The sequence below is a fragment of the Peromyscus leucopus genome, chromosome X, assembly GCF_004664715.2.
Source record: "Peromyscus leucopus breed LL Stock chromosome X, UCI_PerLeu_2.1, whole genome shotgun sequence".
Lineage (NCBI taxonomy): Eukaryota > Metazoa > Chordata > Mammalia > Rodentia > Cricetidae > Peromyscus > Peromyscus leucopus.
This window is the reverse complement of record NC_051083.1, coordinates 46,225,027-46,245,044: the sequence shown is the minus strand read 5'-3', so window position 1 is coordinate 46,245,044 and position 20,018 is coordinate 46,225,027. Positions and strand designations below refer to the sequence as shown.

Here is a 20,018-nt window from a genome sequence, read left to right as displayed (position 1 = left end):
GGGTGACAGAGATTTGTCCTGACTGTGGATCAGGTAGGAAAACTCTAGCTACATCTTTCTCTAGGTAACTAAAGGATACTGTATGTATTTCCATTACATTCTCTTCTTTCCCAGTTACGTGTAACCTGCCCTATCCTGCAAATTCCTACTGCTATCAGTTCCTCTATAGGGACATTTTTGATTTATTAATTATTGATTCTCTTTATTCTGCAGCAGGAAATCCCACTTGTCAACAATACTTCACCTGAAAGGAAGCATCCAGTCAATAAGTATATTCTTCCACTAGATATATACATGGCAAACATATACACATTTTTGATTGAGTCATGGAAGGTAACTACATTGTCTAATCAAATGTTGCATTCTAAAAATAACAAATTCCCTATCTCCAAACAGAACATTGGTTCTTTACTCTGGTAGGTAAAATGCTATATGTACTGATTTTCAGTTTTCTAGTACAATGTATAAGAGTTTTCACACCATTTATGAAACTATTGTAAAAGTAATAATAAGAATTATAAATAACTGAGAGAATGTCTTATCAAGTATTTCATAAATATCCAAGACTCATTTTATCTGGGGTCATGACCTTGAATTGAATTCAGTATTGAAATGTCGAAGTGGGAGCAAAGTATTGGGATGAAAAATGGTTGGCACATAGGAGCCAATAAAATTTTATGTTCTTCAGAAAATAATTATTTCAGCAAGGTATAGAGAGTAATACATATTTAAAAGAGATTAGAGTTGAAAAGATGTTAGATAGGAAAAACTGAAGCCTTTAGAGAATTGCAAAGTTGATGTTTATAACAATTCGGGATGTTGTAAGTTGAAATTGTAGTATTGAAAAGTCAACATTCCCTCAAGGACAACCACAGATGCAAAATCAAATGGAGACAATTTGTAGCTTCTTCCACCTATACTAACAGGATCTCCAGTAAATAATGGTTTACATGTTTGACCCTCTTTCACAGCCAGGAATAATGATTTCTTTTACCTCTATGGGGGATGCCTGCTTTGTACACAGACATTTGTTCAATCAATTTCTTTAAAATTTCATACAGATCAACATGAAAATGTCAACTTTCTGACATTTCATTTTAATGTAATTGAGATAACCACAAAACTGTAAATGGACTTCACATGGAATGAAAATCACATGCTGACAAACTAAGTTATTTTGAATATGAATAATATTTAATTAATAGCTATCATATTTTATTACCAGAATTTACAAAGATAGAAGAGAAATATTAAGATGGAAATTTAAAAATAGTTCTTAAATACAGTACTCATTAGCCTTTCCAATTCAACAGGAAATGGAAGCTCTAACATTAACTGTAGAATGGAACATCATTTTACTCCTGGTAAATTTGCTCCCAAAGACAGCTAACACTAAAAAATGTTTCCAGGAAAAAGAGAAGATGAGATTGTGACAGGAAATTACCTGAATTTTTCCACTCTAATTTTTCTTGATCTTTCTAATATTGGTTTGGAGAAAAACTGTGTGGTTCTAGACAAGGTTCAGAGAAAGTGAGTGTTTTGATTCCATTAATTTTCTCCAGTGCTTCCTCTTGGCATTCATTTCAAACAATTCTATTTTATTCATTTTTTAATTAAAATTTTCTTTTACATGCAATCTATTTTGATAATATTCTGTCCCCTCCCTCTCCTCCTCTCAGATCCTCCCCCCCCCACCACACACTTCAATTTTCTTTTCTGTGTTTCAAACAACAACAAAATATTTAAAAAGTCAAAATAACACCGGGCGGTGGTGGCGCACGCCTTTAATCCCAGCACTCGGGAGGCAGAGCCAGGCGGATCTCTGTGAGTTCGAGGCCAGCCTGGGCTACCAAGTGAGTTCCAGGAAAGGCGCAAAGCTGCACAGAGAAACCCTGTCTTGAAAAACCAAAAAAAAAAAAAAAAAAAAAAAAAAGTCAAAATAAAATACAGTAAGGCAAAACAAAACAAAGGTTTTTATTAATATTTTCATGAGACATTGATATGATTTTCTCTATTGCTCAGACTGTGAAAAAAAAGCTACTTTTGCTGAAGCAGGTTTCAAGGAATCTCTGGAGTCTAGTTAAAAGCAAAGAATGACAAGTCAGTTTACTTCCCCAAGGAGGTCACTATGCAAAACTAAGTATCTGTTTTTGCACGTTCAGTATGATATGCTTACTCTCAAGAATAGGGTATTAAGGTCTTTTTTTTTTTTAATCTGGAGAGTTTAAAGAGGTTTTTGAGTCAATAATGACATTTAAATACTAAAATCTACTAAAGATTAACAATCTTTTCCTTATTAAATTGGAATCCAATACTTTAAGCAGTTGTATTTATTTGTCCATTTTATGTACTTTCTCACATAAATCAAAGTAGAATTATCCCCCAAGGTGCCTATATTACAATGAACAGTATGGAAATTTATCAATAAATATGCACATAAAATTTAATTTTACCTGTACATTTAAAATAAGCATAAATATAATGACATGATAATTATGTTCATTGGGTGCTTGCTATATATCAGATACTGTTTTATGAACTTCACATATATGACTTTATATCAGTTTTTTAAGCTACTTAATGTATAGATGTGGTTACTTTCTATTTATAGTGATGTAATACAAAAGCAACTAAGAAATTAGTCCATGATCAGCAGGAAACAGAATCATGATTTAAATCCACACAGACAAGCTTTGAAGATAATAGTTCATAAAGGTAAACTTGAATTGATATAAATCTGAAATCTCCCTGAAGAGATAGTACAGTGTTGAATAACAGAATAAGAGATAAAAGACACGGCATAGCTGCATCATACTGAGTTTGTACTTGGTATGAGATATATGAGTTAAGAAAGTCTCACATTCAATAAGGCTTGTAGGATGAATCTTGCAAAGAAAAAAAAAACAACACTTTAATTATTGGTTTAATGGAGATTGGCAGACTATTCAGAAAGACACATAACAGACAAGTGACATTTAGGAAATATTGATTGACTAAGAGCAGATAAATAAGATGAAGAAAAATAGAAGGGAATACCTGGAAAAAGATGCATAGAGAATGTGTAATTGGGCAGGTATGTAGACATTTACTACTCTATGTCAGGCCAGGAAGCCCAAAGGAGTGCAATTCTTCAGTAGTCAAGTATAACAAAGTAAGCACAGCATTCCAGCACAAGGAGGCATTGACAAGAACATTTGCATCCGAGCATTACCTGCTTTTGTAAAGAAGCACTTCAACTGAGATACAGACACAGAAACTAGAATGAAAAATGTAAAACAAAATGGATGTCTATGGAGCCAAGTATTTCTCTGAGCTGACACATTCCAGTGAGGTGAGTGATTCAAAATTTGCTTTATGATATTTAGGGCTTTGGCTTAAAATGCAGAGCCAGCCCAGAATAATGTGCAGGATAGCAGGATTTTCCGCTCAGAAGGTCAAACAGAATGTAAAATACCCATTTTTCCATATATAGTTAGCAGTTGCCCAACTTTCCATGAAATATGAGAATGATGATATTGTTTCATACAACCAACACATACAGCACATTGCCTGAAATGAATAGTAAGTATTCAGGTGATGTTAGTTATCATTACCTATTTTAATAGCTGGATAAAATACACTTTTTTAAATCCTAGAAACAAATATGTCCTGCTAGCCTTTGATTTTTACATAAGTTTCTTCCTAATCTGGAGTAGTGAAACAAAAATTAATTAATTTCTAAGGATATAACCATAGATAAATCACAACTTGCTCAAATTTTATTCTCTTTAATTAAAAATGGAAATAATCTTAGTATAGCATCACATTTTCAGAGAATCAAATTAGAAAATGAAAGTAAAATTACTTGGGTGATTATAAAAAGTGAAAAGTGTAGTTATTACTAGTTAATGTAACTTTGATTCATTGGTTTTAAAGAGTCCAATATTAGATTTATAGTTTCAGTTTGACTTTTTCCTAATGGTAATTAATAATATTAACAAGGACCTTTCACTTGAAGGAAGCTCTTTCAAAGTGCTTTGATATTTATTACCCTCTAATTTTATCACAGAATCTCTGTGAGGAATAAAAGACAATGGATATTACAGGCTATCAAAATTGACTTTTCAGCACATACAGTGTCTTCTCGCTGATAGAGGCTTTTCTTTTTATCTGTAGATATAAAATTATAGACTGTAATAGTTGAAATTAAAAATTACTCAATGTAGTGCTTCCTGTGTACCATTTCATGTTATTTCCTAGTGAAATCACAATATTCATACAAGGTGATTCTGAAGATTTCAATACTTTCAACATACATGTTTCCATATGAACAAAACCGTTGTAACAGAGCCAGAGTAGTTCAACCTTTATAATGATGTCTTGAAACTCAATACATATAATGCATATATACATTATATATAAATATATATATATTTTATATAATAGAATAAATTATACATAAAATATAATTATATATATATATATAATTAAAAAATTAAAAATGGGTATCTATCTTTACCTCCAAATCCATTTCTCTATTTTATCATAGAATTGACCTGATCATTTCTTGTGGCAGCAACTTTGTATACTCACACAGGAACTTCTTCATGGTCTCAAACAAAGCCACCACTATGCCCTTTTCAAAATTGAGACAAGATCTTGATGTGTAAACTAGGCTGACCTCAAGCTTATCATCTTTCTTCCTCAGGCTCTCAAATGCTAAGGTTCCAGATATACACCAGTAGCAGCCTTCCTCTGCCATATTTTTGAACATGACTTTCTCTAAAGAGCATTTCTCATTCTTTGTTTGGATATTAGAATCAGGGCCAGGACATGATGTGATTAATCTAACCTGAAAATTTTCAAGGTCTAACTTAAAATTCAGCATTTTGAAGTCTCACCCAATGAATAAGGAAGGTTAAAAAATGTTTTCAGATATTAAAACTGGACTCCAGATAGGTCTAGATCTACTTCTCTAGCTATCTGGCTATCTATTTATCATTTATGACATGGCTGCTATGTGTTAGGTGTACTTCTTGGAACTAAAAATTCTTTTTTTTTGGGGGGGGAGGGTTTCTTTTTGTAGCTTTGAGCCTTTCCTGGAACTCACTCTGTAGCCCAGGCTGGCCTCGAACTCACAGAGATCCGCCTGGCTCTGCCTGGTGGGATTAAAGTGCTGGAATTAAAGGCATGCACTTCCACCACCCAGCACTGGAACTGAATTATACCTCTATCCTAAGTAAGCTGTCATCACTTTACCTAAAGCACCTGATGGGTACTTAGTAAAGAATTTCCAAGTTAATGAAAGTTGAAATATAAATATAAAGTATAAATATAAGACTATAAGTTGCATGTAAATGTGATTTTTAATAACATTTTTCACATGTAGAACAGGAAGAGATCAACACCAGACAAAAGGAAGATATAGGCAGATTAAAAGAATACAGACAAATGAATTCAAATCAATAGCGACTAGTCCACTGAAGATTTCCTTAGAATTAGAAGTACACAGACTACTTCTACTATATAATATCTCAAAAAATGTGATGTCTCAATTTACTTAAGATGGTAAATATACTGCCTTGATCTCATTTTTCCTTCTTCCTTGGAATTAACCCATGGATCAAGGTTTTATATGAGGAATTCTGAAGTCGGCTTTTTCAATTTCAATAATGTGTTAGAGATGAAACCTACCTTAATTTATAGGTATATACAGATGTATAATTCAAAGCTCATCAAACTTGTCTCTCTGGCAATGTTTTATTCAATATAAGAGAAATTTTCACAACATGGTGATGTTGAAAGACGATACAGGTAAATGAAATGAAATAACTAATGTTGATACACACGCAGATAGAGAGGGCAGGGACAGACTCAGCTCAGAGATGGAGGAATTGCAAATAGTACACACATTTCTTACTTAGTTTTTAGACTATCCCAACTACATACCCATAGCAAGGCAGCTTCTTCACAGGATAGTACTACAATGATATTGCAGGTTTACTTAAAGAGTCTCATAGAGTTTATAAGACTTGTAGAATATTTGCAAAACTACAAAGTCATTCAATTTTCATTTAGCCAGTATTTTTGTTGTTGCTATTGTTGTTAGAAGCATGAGCCACAAACATCTTTATCAACTCTGTTAGACTCAAAGGAAAAATGTTTGGACAGAAAAAGAATCTGATTCAATTATGAATTCAGTTCTTTATTTTTAAAATAAATTTACAATTTAAACATTATCAAACTATCACTGCTCAGGATATATATTATATTATATAAAAGTTTGATGGCTTAAATATTCCAGCTAGACTATCACAAGTAACTATAAGAAAAATGTCCTCATCATAATGTATGGACAAGCATAATATTATTACTTGATTTCAGTTATGAACGTAAATAACAATTTTTACTAATGTATTAGGAAATTTTAATGTTTTTCAGAGTGAAATTTATTCACTAGTTTTATTAAGGAAGTACATGATTTATAATATATGCAGTGCTTATAGATCCCATAATTTACGATTACTGCTGAGACTACTAAATATTGAAATAGCTAATAACCAAAGGCAATAGTCAATATCACAAGAAATAATAAGACCTATAGTCTTTCTGTGTAGAACAGTTGGCAATTTCAGAAAAAAGAATTCTTTAAAAGCTTCATCTTTTTTCTCCACACAGTAGCCTTTGTAGAAAACAAATTATGCTCATATTTGGAGTAGACAGAGGGCTCAAGATCTGTTGGGAAAGCTACTAGTTTGATTGGGTATGTGGGTTCCTTCCTCCTTTTCGTCTTTTAATAACCAATACAGTTCAATATAGGCCTGACAACATACACTTATAATTCTAACATTCAGGGATTCTGAGGCTGGAGAATTACTAATTGAATACCAACCAAAGTATAGGGTAAAACCACATGCTTGCAAACTTCCCAACCTCATTTCAGAGCCTCATACCCCATGTAAAAGCTTGCTGTGCATCCAATATGCTTCTTGAAAACGGGGTAGATGCTTCCAGAGCAGCTAGGGCCAGCAGCCACAAAGAGATCTTCCTCAAGTAAGATGAATAGGCATGGGCCAGCCCCCAAGGTCCTCCTCTGACCTCCACACATGAATCTGTACTTGCCCCTGCCCCAAATAATTAACTGGATACCAAGTAAAGGCTCTATTTAGGAATAACAGCAGTTAACAACAAAAACAACAAAACAGTCATTACAGTAAGACTATAAAGAAGTACCTCCTTATTTTAAAATGTTCATTTTCTGACTCTGGCATTTTTTATATTATTTTTCTTATTTATTTATTTTTTTTTTTTCATTTTAGATACCAACCACAGTTCCCCCTGCCATCCCTCCTCCTGCCCCACTCCTCTGCCTCCTCCCAGATCCACCCCCACATCCACTCCTGAAAAAGGGTCAACAAAACTTAGTACATCAGTTGAGACAGGACCACCACCCCTGCTGCATAAAGGCTGAGCAAGGCATCCTACTATAGGGAATGGGCTCCAAAAAGTCAGCTCATGCACCCAGGTCGAAGAGAGGTAGGAGAATTATATGAGCAAGGTGGGGTCAAGATCATGATGAGGAAATCTACAGAGACAACTGAACCAAACATTTTTGGAACTCACAAACTCTAGACCAACAGCTGCAGAGCCTACATGGGTCCTGACTAGGCCCCCTGCCTACAGAAGATAGTTGTGTAGCTGGGTCTGTTTGAGGCACTCTGGCATTTTAAACATTTTATGTAGTCACTGTCATAGCCTAAATATGCAGAAAGGTTCATTCTTGGACTTCATGTGAGAAATATACTTCAGTTTGGTTAAGAGAGTGAGAAAAAATCATATACACAGATCTGAGAAGCACACACATACATGCATTTTAAGTAATACAAGAAAGCTAAGACACTTTTTCCAGAGTAATTTCCAGTTGTTTTTGAAAGAAAATGAAAAAATCAAAACACAAAATTACTTATTCCCTATTCATACTTAAAAAGAAATATACCCAATTTTCAATTTAATTATTCAGAATTTTATAATTTCTCAAGATTATAACCTACATATAAACATTGAATATATAAATATAAATGATATAGGAGATCATGGATATATTTGACTTCAACCTTACTTACATTATTTTCAGAGGAAGCTTATTAAATATCTGACAATAAAGTATCTAGGTAAGTTGATTAGTCTTTATTTTCAGCATAATTTGCTTTTAAAAAGCCATGTAATCAAGGTTGTACTATTTATCAATCATGGTTGCAGGGAAAATGTGAACCCATGTACTAATTAAAATTCTATTATAGCTTATAACCACTTATAAGATGAAATAAATTTTTATTTGTGAAATAGCATAAGCCAAATGTGTTATGGCACTACAATCACTGTTTCAGCATTCCTTTAAGATTCAGACAAAATAAAATCTGAATTTGCATGGCTTTTACACTCTGACACAAACTGTGGGAGATCTCTGCAGAGATAAATTCGACCACTATTCTAAGCAAATTACCTCCAAAGGATCAAACAAAATGACATCACTGTGGATAGGCAAGTGGGACCAGAGAAGGAAGATAAAAAAGAATGGCAAATTCAAGATGTAATAAATCACTGTTGTTACTTACTGTCTGCACCAGAGCAACAAACTAACTGTCACATCCAAACAGAATATAGATAGAGGAGAACAATATGAAAAAAAATTCTTAGTCCAAAAAATGTCTTCAAATTACCATGTCAAACTATATTCTAGATACTAGTGATGTTCATTTATATGTACATATAAAAAACAGTCACAAAAGAAAGGACATCTGATAATACTGCATAATAGTTCAGGAAAATTCCATCAGTTGTTAATAATAAACCTTTGAAAACCCCTTAAACTACAGAACATGATTCTTGCCAAGTTTCCATTTAAACAGTACTTCTCTAACCTTCTGTTATTGCTGTTCATGTACACAGAATTAATAATTTTTGTTTCCAGGGAAAACAATTGTTTGAAAATTGTACAACCACTAACTATAACAAATTTAGCAATCTCATTTTTATTTTCACAGATCATGTTAGGAAGAAAACTGCAAAATGTCAGATTAACATTTCAGAATGTATTTGAAAGTAACGAAGGGAAACTGATTTAGTTAGCAACGCTATATAAAACAGACAATTCCTACAGATGCTTTCCCTGTAAGACATTAAGTAAACAGTGAAAATGGCAACCATTTTAATTTAATAAACCTATCTTTAACTTACTTCTCTGTATGAGTAAAGTTTCTGCTTGACAAGACCCCTGGTGTTTTAGGCAAGTATTTTTCTGGTCAGAAATACGTGTATTTTTAGAAGCTGATGGTATTACATTGAATCACAAATGAGTTTTCTTACTGCCTCTTGTGTCTTTCCTTCTTGCCCAAATGATGAACTGTATCAGGCTGAATAAAACAACTTTATTTTTGCCCCCAGTTGCTGTGGATATCGCTCTGTATAAATAAAATGCTCATTGGCCAATAGCCAGGCAGGAAGTATAGGTAGGATAAGCAGAAAAAGAGAATTCTGGGAAGAGGAAGGCTGAATCAGGAGACACTGCCAGCTGCCACTGCCACCATGACAAGCAACATGTAAAGATACCGGTAAGCCACAAGCCACATGGCAATTTATAGATTAATAGAAATGGGTTAATTTAAGATATAAGAACAGCTAACTAGAAGCCTGAGCCATTAGGCCAAACAGTTTAAGTAATATAAGTGTCTGTGTGTTTATTTTATAAGTGGACTGCAGGACTGTGGGGACTTGGTGGGAGCTGAAGAGAAACTCTCCAGCTACACCTAGTTTGTCAATATCAAGTACAAATGCTTCAGTTAGATTCACTAGAGTGCTAAAACAAAACGCTCAACTTACTTGCCACTGTTTCATCAGTTCTCTGACTCCCTTGGAGTCTTCTAGAAGTTTCTCCTTTCGTGAAGCATCCTGGAGAACATTTGCAGTTGTTTCAGCTTCTGTAATCCAGGAAAGAAACTTCTCCAGGTCTAGAGGGAACTGTTGCAGTAACCTATGAGTTTCTTCCAAAGCAGCCTCTCGCTCGTTCACTCTGTAAAGGACAAACAGGCAGATGGGATTCACAATCATCAGGATGGTACATGCAATGAACTCAGTAAAATGATCAAAGATGGTGTGTTCCTGAAGTTCTCCATTTAACCAACAACCAGAATACTGTGCATTTTGTTTAATATTCCTTTCTATTTCATCTAAAGGCTTATTCTTGGAGGAAAGCATACAAATGGAGCTATTAAAAATAAGTGACAGTGGGCTGGGGATGTGGATCAATGGTAGAGTGTTCGCTTACTAAATTCAAGGCCCTAGGTTTAATTCATGGGAACTCCCTCAAAAATTAACAATAATTAAATATTTCTATAGAAATGGACACACACACAGACACACACCTGAGAGAGAAAGAGAGAGAGAGAGAGAGAGAGAGAGAGAGAGAGAGAGAGAGAGAGAGAGAGAGAGAGAGAGAGAGAAAGACTTACAAATTTTGTTCATAAACACTCCAAATTATCTTCCTTTCAACCTTGAGTTTGTGCTGGGCAATGGGAAAGCATATTTTGAGATACCATAGAATTTGAAGTTAAATTTCATATGCAAAACCTTCAATTCCCCTGCCATGCCTATCTTTGGTATCAAACTGAGGCAAGAAATAAGGATTAAATAGATAAAGTAACAAGGAAGGAAAATACAAATGGAGGGTTGGGAGGTGAATACTGAAGGAGAAATCGGAGGGCTGGATTGGTAGTTGAAGAAACGATAAGACTAGAAAGAACACATTAGACAGAAAAAATTGTGCAAACTATCATCTTGCCAAATACTTGCTTATTAAAAGGATTTTGTTAGGTTCATATTGAATTACCTGGTGGACTTAGACTGAGGATATTATCCAAAAGGAAAATGTTGCATCAAGTTGAAAAAGTAGAAACTTACAAATCAGACAAACAATGATTCAATTCCTGATATCCTTTACCAGTTGTGTGATATGGCTTGTTAATAACTTCTCTGATTTCTCATTTCCTCTTCTTCATTATCTACTGCTATGATGAACATCAAACTTCACATAATATGACTACTTATTATTGTTAATAAAATGTTAGTTTCTCTGCTTACATCTCATTTTCTAATTTTCCCAGTTTTTTTTTTAAACTGGAAGAAACAAAAATTCCTTATGAGAATTTTTTAAATCATACTTTCCAATTATATATATATATATATATAACCTATAATGTGGACATACATACAAATGCCCTGAGCAAAGATCTGTATAATAATAGCTTAGGAGGGAAAATTGCCTTAAGCAGTAACAGTCCCATCTAAAAAGATTCAGGTAAATTTTGTCTGCAATGAGGAAATTAGTACTCTATTTAAATGCCTTATTTGCCTTCTACAACTACACAAACATTTTCTGGGATTAAACATAAGCTAAAAATGGATTTCAAAAAATTGAGCACTTGAATATGATACACACTGCTTGTTAAGATGTGATTGTCAATAATTATGCAAAACTGCAATTTATTTTAGCAGCAACTTTATCATGGGATGTGCAAAGCAGGCAATAAACAACTCCCGCTGAGCTGGAGGCAGCAAAGCCCCCAGAAGAGCTGTTTATTCATCATGGATGAGGTTTTTGCTGAGCACACAGTCTTTCACAGTGTAGTCTCAGCGCTCATACTGGATAAAAATCTTCTGTCTGCATTAACTGGTAGAGAAGAGAGTAGGTTTATGAGGATATCACTATTGGAAAAACATGAGCATTACCCTAAGCTATTTATCAACTCCTAAATAAATGTTAATACTATGCAAGTAAAAGGTACCATGGGGTTCTGGTTGGGCAAAGTAGTTAAATCTGGAACAGGTACAGGGCTAACCTGGACTGCAGCTTCCCTAGTTTTTAGATAAAATGTCAATCCAAACAGAAATACCCAAATTGCAATCTGTTTCTTTGTATTTCAAAATTCAATGCCATTGTCACAGCTCTGGGAATCTGAATGTGAAAGTTGGGCATATAATATAAAGGGAAGCTCTTGAGTAAGTTGGGTATGATTTGCAAAAGAGGCAGTTTCCAGCCTAAAACTTGTGATAGAAATAAACTGTCCCAATCTAGAATACAAGGCTGGCTAAGGCATTGACTTATTTTTGAATATAGTCCAATTTCAGATACAATAAAAGGACCATATGAAAGGATCCCATGGCAGAATGAAGCTTAAGAGATTATTAGATAGTGTGTGTTTTATTCTCTGTGTCATCTCCATGCTGAGGGGCACTCCATCCATCTTAGCTCCTCTGCCCTTAAACTAGAAACACCACTCACCTTCTGCTTCCATAGCAAGTAACTAGTAAATAACTTTCAAAGCAGTATGCAGGAAGTCAGATGAAAGGGCTCTATCCAGACAATGTGATTTTCAGCCAAATCCTACCAGCAGTTTTCTGCTTTGTAAATTAGACCCTTAGGGAAGCAGAGGCACATTTTTTAGGACAGCAAGGCACCATTTTCTTCAAGGATACCCTTGTGGTCTGAAATATTGACAACATCAGGCAGAATATTTTCTTATTTGGGAAATACTTTTAAAATAATTCAATGGACGCAACAGCAGAAAATCTCTTCAAATGAGCTATTTTCCAAAGCTGTTGGATTGCAACTGTTGTTTTCCACTTCTGTGGGGTTTTAATGACTACAATCTCACTCCTAGGTCCAAAGTATGTACATTGAACTCCTAAGATTGAATAGTGTCAAGTGTACCCCCCAAAAAAGTCAAGGGTACTTAATTTCCATACTTATGCATTCAAATTAGGTCTAAATGTATCCCCTAGTTTTTCATTTTCCTCAACCATATGGCTTCTGAGGTCTTATATGATAAATAAAAATATAAATATAATGAGAATCATAAGGAAATAAAAGATTGGCTAAGAAAAAAAGACTACAAACATGGATTATTTTAACACTTCTCTATTTAGGACATGCAATCCTATGGACCCTGAAGACAATTTTGCAGGATTTTAAAGGTAATAATGAGTATATATAAGAAATTGTAAAAAGGCCTTTAAACTGTAATTTATTACGTGTTTCTATATAACAAAGCTTAATCATCACTATTCCAAGTTTATATAATGCATGGAAATAGCTAAGAATTAATGGAATAAAGAAGTCATGATTTCTAAAGGTTTACTTTCTAGTGCTAAGACCTCCTCTCAGTACATAAATAAGGGTGGTATGGAATGGTGGTGTCAAGATATGGTTCATGGACCAACAGTCCCAGAAGCAGCATCTGAGAACTTATTAGAAATGCAAATTCTCAGGCCTCCGGCTAGATCTACTCAAAGAGGAACTCCGTGGGTGGAGTCCAACCAGCTGTGTTTCAGCAAGCCTTCCAGGCATTTCAAACACATGCTCAAGTTTGAAAAGCACTTCTGCTAGGGACAAAACTTTGAGAAGTACTGTGTAAGTAGATGCTGGGGTATGCTGCTCAGATACATGATTGAGACTGGTAGACTTCTTGCCCAAGTTTCTTGGAGTACTGCTGGCTGAAGGTTCTCATATGTCAGCATTATTTGAGAATAGGACACAGTTAAAAGAGCCACCTGCTTCAAAGTTGCTCCCTTCATCCCTGAAGCAGGCAGAAGCCATTGTGAGAACAAAACAGGAACAAGAACAATACACCATTCAAGTGGATGGGAGACCAAAACAGGAAAACTAGACCTTGCATGTTAGGAGTTGTGTTTGCAGTTAAGGCAGTTAAGAATAAGTTCCTGTTTGCCCCGTGTTTGTTTGACCCATATGCAGCAGATGTGCTTGATCACACGTGGGCAGGAGGTATGAGGGCAGGAGATATGTCAGAATGTGCACTTGTCCTTGATTGGATGTAGGTGGAAGGTTCATGGACAGGAAGTATTGCCAGGAGATATGCTTGCTCCTGATTGGACCTGATTGAAAATATAGTGGTCCTGTGGCTTTTCCTTTTTAAGACCCACAAAACTTGACTCATGGATATTTCCTGTGAATCCAGGAGTAGACCTGGCCAGAGTCCACCATCCTGGCCAGGATTTAATTATAGCTTGCTTCAAATTTGGCTCAAAATTGTGCAATGTGTTTTCTCTCACGAATCTTATGATTAACACTATGTACTGGCATACATTTGATATCTGATATGTTTGGCTCAAGTGCATCAACTCAGGGCAATCCTGAGGAATAGACACCCTGGTTCCTCACTCAGGGTGCAGTAGGGTGCAGACCATTGTTTGCAGTCATACTCATGCAGTCAGTAAAATTATGGACATTAACTGCTTTCTTAGAAATATTCTTTCTGGAAAATTGAATTTATGTGAAGAACTAAACACCTTCTGATACAGAATGTGATGTCTGAAAGAGATAATGGCCTTCTGAAATATCAGCGTATAAAAAGAATGTTTGAAGGGGCAAAATTCTGGAGCTATGAAACATAGTGCGAAATTAGATAAGCCCAAGAAGATGCTTATCCAGTCACAACTCTGAGAAAAGGTGACAAATCACAGATAGCATGCCCCCATAGCCATTAAAAATATATTTGATTGTCAATGAAGCAATAAGTTCCCCATCTGTCATTTTATACATACACACACACTTGTGTGTGCTCATGCATGTGCAAGCACACACATACACTGCTATATCTGTTTAAATCTCTAAGCTTTCACATTTTCTATGAAGTTGAAATCACAACGTTGATGTAGGATAATCTTTTTTTTCTCCTTTTATTTTATTTTACAATACCATTCAGTTCTACATATCAGCCACAGATTCCCTTAGGATAATCATAATACATAAAAAATAGGGAAAAAAGGGAGGGAGATTTGTTATTTTCTAAGGTAAGGCTGAAGAATTTAATATGTGTTAGAAATACAGATGGGAAAACTTTCTCAATTATATTTGTAGATTGAAAGTATGTGTAATTGAACAAAATAAATGAAAAGGGTGAGGGGGTACAAAGATTCTATCATAGAGAGGTCAGATGCTCATAAGCCACACCCCTTCCTGGGGAGCTAGTGACAGTTAATGGATACTGAGAGAGGGGATGTTGCTTTCTTCAATGATATGACCACTGAGAAGTTGCCCATATTCTAGTAAATAAACCCCTCCACATGTTCATGCATACAACCCTAATTAAACTCAATGGGTCAAAGGAAGACATGGGAGTTGGGAAGGACTTCAGAGGTAGGGAGAAGAGAAGGTAATGGGGTGAGTATAATCACACACACACACACACAAAAAAAAAAACATTTGTATATATGTACATCTATGTTAATTTAAAGTTCTTCTTTCTCCTTCTTGTGGATGAATGAGACAAAGTTTCATTCTGTAGTCCTTAATGTCCTAGAATTAACAGCGTTGCTCAAACTCACGGCAATCCTCCTGCCACAGCCTCCTCAGTGTTAGGAGAGCCACCATACATACATTAAGATGAAGTTAAAATTTTCTGTAAATATCATAGTTACTATTTTTATGCTAATTAATAAGTTATATTTCAATGTTAAATCCTAGTTTTTAATGAATTTGTAAGGTTTTTCCCTTCTTTCTCTTGCTCTCATTAAAAACAAACAAACAAACATCTTTTTTTTTGAGACAGGGTCTTACTGTGTATTCCTAGTTGGCCTGGAACTCTTCAGGAAAAACACACTGGGCTTAAACTCAAAGAATGGGGGGTGGGCTGGGGGGAGGGCGGGGGTGGGAGAAGGGAGGACAGGGGAATCTGTGGCTGATATGTAAAATTAAATTAAATTGTAAAATAAAAAAAAAAAGAAATCCCCCTGCTCCTACTTCTTGAAGAGCTTTGTTTGTTTAGCGCCACTCCCCCAACACGTTTCTTTCTTCTTTTCTTATTGAGGTAGGATCTCATTGCCCAGGCTGGCTTTAAACCCACCATGGAGCAGAGGGTACCCTTGAAATCCAGTTTTCCTGCCTTTGCTCCCAAAGCTTGGGATTTCAAATGTAAACTACCATGCCTGCTTTTACCTCTCTTTTCCTTTGCTTAATTTTAATTGATAGTTTTTTTCCCCTCTCAGGTATTCTGGCCGATAAATGGATAATCTTTTAATCTGAACACCTCATTTTTATTTCCACAAGTGAATTAACATGTCATTGCCACATTTACACATGATCTATTACATGACTATTATGTGGTAAGATATATGTTTAATATTGATGACAAAGAATTCACTACACTTTAAACTTTACCACTTTATATACTCAATTCTGGTAGATGAGCCAAATAGGTAAGAATGTAATTACCCGTCCAATATTCTAGGGCTATGAACATTCTACGGGCAATCTGTATTTTATACTATGGCTCAAATGTACCATATTTGAATGCATTCATGAAGTTCTATCCCAATTTTCTCAACAGGTCATAAAATGTATCATGAAATTCTTGCCTTTTTCTATCAAAATAAGTGAAAATCACTTAGTTTTGTTCCAGAATGCAGTCATAAATGTTTGCCCATTTGAACTGATTTTTATAAAAAATAAGAAACCTTTGGATTAACAGTGTAAATGACAGTTGGTTTCATTTTTCTATCAAAAAAAATTTGGGGTTACATCTTACACCCTGAAAAATAAGTTTATCTAACTATGAAGACAGATGTACTTATTGGAGTAAGAGAACAAGGAAGGCTATGCCCCTGATTCCTGACCCTCACATTGCAGGCATGAATGTTACTCTTTTGTTACTTTACAATAACAAAAGTATTTTGTTTCTTTTGTTACAGGACTATTAAAACACATTGTAAAAGACACATACAAAGACTGTACATTATCCTCATTATAGCAGAAAACATCTAGCTGGTTTTTGCTTCAAAACAAAAAAAAAGATCATTTTCAATGCAATTTGCTGGTTTGTTGTTCAGCGACCGCCATATGAGTTAACGAGGCTTTCATTCCTTCTCTCCTGAGGTCTGGTACTAAATTACTCAAACTCTCCAGAGTTAATTGGAAACCACGACCTAAATGTTCCCAAAGTAGTGCTGATTAGTTCTCAGAAAACTCATTCAAACCTTTCATCACCCCAGACACACAAGATGATTTTGTAACATGTGAAGTAGCAACATCCTTGCAGGACAAATGGATTAGTGCTCCAAAGATAAAGAACAGCTTTGAGCATAGTGATGTGCTCTTCCTTCAATAATACAGAATTTTTGTTTAAAAAAAAATCACCTGGACTTTATCGTTATATAAAAAGAGAATCTTAGATATGATAAATAATGCAAAGAATATAAAAATAGATATTGTATCTCTTCATAATTTTCCCACAAGGAATGTATTTAAAATTTATAATTTGCAAATTATATTATTAGGAAAATATCTATACTTATGTACTTTCCATGAAACCTCTGGGATATTCCTGCAAATGAAAATTAGGTGATAACAGTAAAACAAGTTCTCCTCATATTATACATATAATTGACTTTGTTTCTTTGTCATTAATAACTGAGAAAATTGGCTAACTAAATAAATGTAGATGATATTATGAGCAGCTATAACATGCACATATATTTCTCTAAATTGCTTTGGTAAATAGATTATTATTCTTTAGTTTGTGATCTGCATTTTTATTTTTGTACTGGTACAATATCAAAATATACTATTTTGGAAACTTGTAAAAATAATTTCTGATGAAATTCATTTGATTTGTATACAAACACTCAAAATACTGTCTTGGAATTCATAAAATTGAAAAGGGCCTTCAGAAAACATTCAGATAGCACTACTTTGCAGATACATACAAAATTAGATTAGGGCTGAGTTTACTGTTAGAAATAATTTCTATTCTAAATGATATGAATAGTGTGTATCTTTAAGGTTCTGGTTATTTGTAGTGCTAATACCTTTAAATTTTAAAATATGACAGACAACAATAAACAGTCTTGTTATTTCTCCTAAAAAGATATGGAGAAAATAAAAAGTGGAAGAGGCAGAAGGATGACACATCCCCCCATAGCCTGGGCTCCATGGAACTTTTTTTTTGGTGGGGGGGGGGTTTCGAGAAAAGGTTTCTCTGTGTAGCTTTGTGCCTTTGCTGGAACTCACTTTGTAGACCAGGCTGGCCTCGAACTCACTGCCCGCCTCTGCCTCCCAAGTGCTGGGATTAAAGGCGTGTGCCACCACCGCCTGGCCCATGGTACATTATTAAAAGAGCCTGGATTATGGAGTGAGACTGGAGACATGTGGGAAAGGGGCATTATACAAGGAGGGAGACCAAATTAAAAGTCATGACTAGAATCAATTCTTTAAAGTCTCCTAAGACTGTGCTTTTGAGCAAATATATATCCTCATCTATGATAACTTATGGAGAAACAGAAATTTGGATTGTTAGATATCAGTTCATAATAACCAGAACATGGTAAAACATGGAGGTTCAATTTTCTAAGATGAAAAAAAAGACAAAATCATATTTGAATCAAGTAAGTCGCTAAAATTATCATCATCCAAAAGAATGAATGTATAGCAGCACACTATCGGCAGAATATGAAAATACCAATGATTTCATAAGGTCTCCTAGAAGATTAAGTTATGTTGGGTAAATATTTGACTTCAAATACCCAGATACTTAGCACTCTTGCAATTAACAGTTGAGTTTGGAAAGAGACCTTTATATTTACACTCAACATTTTTGGGTGAAATATTTTGCCATAAAGTGGTATTTTTTGATCTAAGCTTGTTCATAGATACATTTACTTTGATACTTTAAATTAATTGATGAAACTAGTATGGCAAGTTTTATTATTTTGAACTCTTTATGAATTACACAAAGGCCTTCAGGGAGGCTTAATGAGTTTCCAAATTAAGTGGCAAAACCTTGAAAGACACTATTCGGACTATAACATACTAAGACACTACCTCTTAAAGGGACTTGCCATTCTCACTACAAGATAAACATAATGAATAATATAAATTATCACTAAATGATCCTTTGTTTTTGTGGTTATTATATTAATTGGGATTATGATATATGTGTGTAGACAAAAGGAATTATTTTTTCCTTAGTTTCAAGTAACATCTAAAAGACCTGTAAAAATGAACATTGTATTTTGGCTTCAAGATAGGCTTCAGAATTTTATATTAAAAACAGGTATTAAAAATAGGCAGTAACAAAATACTTTACTTCTTACTAAATAATAGAAAATTCTAGAACATAAGTTTGTGGCCTTTTTTAATAAATACCTATTTGAGAAAATATTTCATATAAGAAAAATCTAACATGGAAACAAACCACTTTCTACACTTTACTCCTATAAATTTTAAAATAAAATAAATACATTTTTATTTGGCCAGTAGAGAAATGAATTAGCCTCATGATGTGACTAAATCTTGGTTGATTTTAAAAGAATAGTCCTTCTAATTTCAAACTTATTATGATGGCTCAGATATTATTTATAAGGAGAGATGTAAGATTACAATAGCATGAGCTAATTAAACTTATCAAAATAAGGATTAAAGGTTTCTTCATTTCTTACTTTTAATTACTAGGGAGAAAACAGCGCCTAAAAAGATCAAGATATTTAAAAATTCATTGATGGCCTTTACAATATCAATTAAGATTTGTAAAGCATGTTATAAATTGAGGATCTTTTTTTCAATTAGAATTGAAAGACCAAAGGAAGTGCTGTACTTGGTTTCAAGGATTCCCTGATACATTCACTGTTTATCATAGTGTTTAACAGTCTTCAACATTAACTTACTGTAAATTCCACAAGGGCAAGGATTTATACCATTCCTGGCTTTTATTAGACATGCAATAAACTCAGATAAAAATCAATAAACTTACTATGAACTAGACACAATTTCTAAAAATGAGGCAAATGATTCTTGTTTTTAAAAATCTTAAATTCAATTCCTGATGTGGATGCATTGGCATTATTGTTTAGAATTATTTTTTTATTAAAGAAAGGTTATTTGTAGCTATTGTTTTCATTACTGTGTGGGAGACCCACTCCCATTTTTACCCCAGAGTATTCTTGAGGAGGGAGAAGTGAGAAATATTTAGATA

At 34.3% G+C, this 20,018-nt stretch overlaps 1 protein-coding gene across 9 annotated transcripts in view; it reads right to left on the bottom strand.

Annotated features, from left to right (window-relative positions):
- Window positions 1-20,018, bottom strand: part of Dmd (dystrophin) — a 2,209,767-nt gene that overhangs the window by 497,445 nt on the left and 1,692,304 nt on the right. For all 9 annotated transcript variants that reach the window (XM_028881805.2, XM_037198928.1, XM_037198927.1 and 6 more), the window contains one exon: window positions 9,859-10,048. In XM_028881805.2, the coding sequence (XP_028737638.1) occupies window positions 9,859-10,048 (190 nt within the window). The remainder of the gene's footprint in view (window positions 1-9,858; window positions 10,049-20,018) is intronic.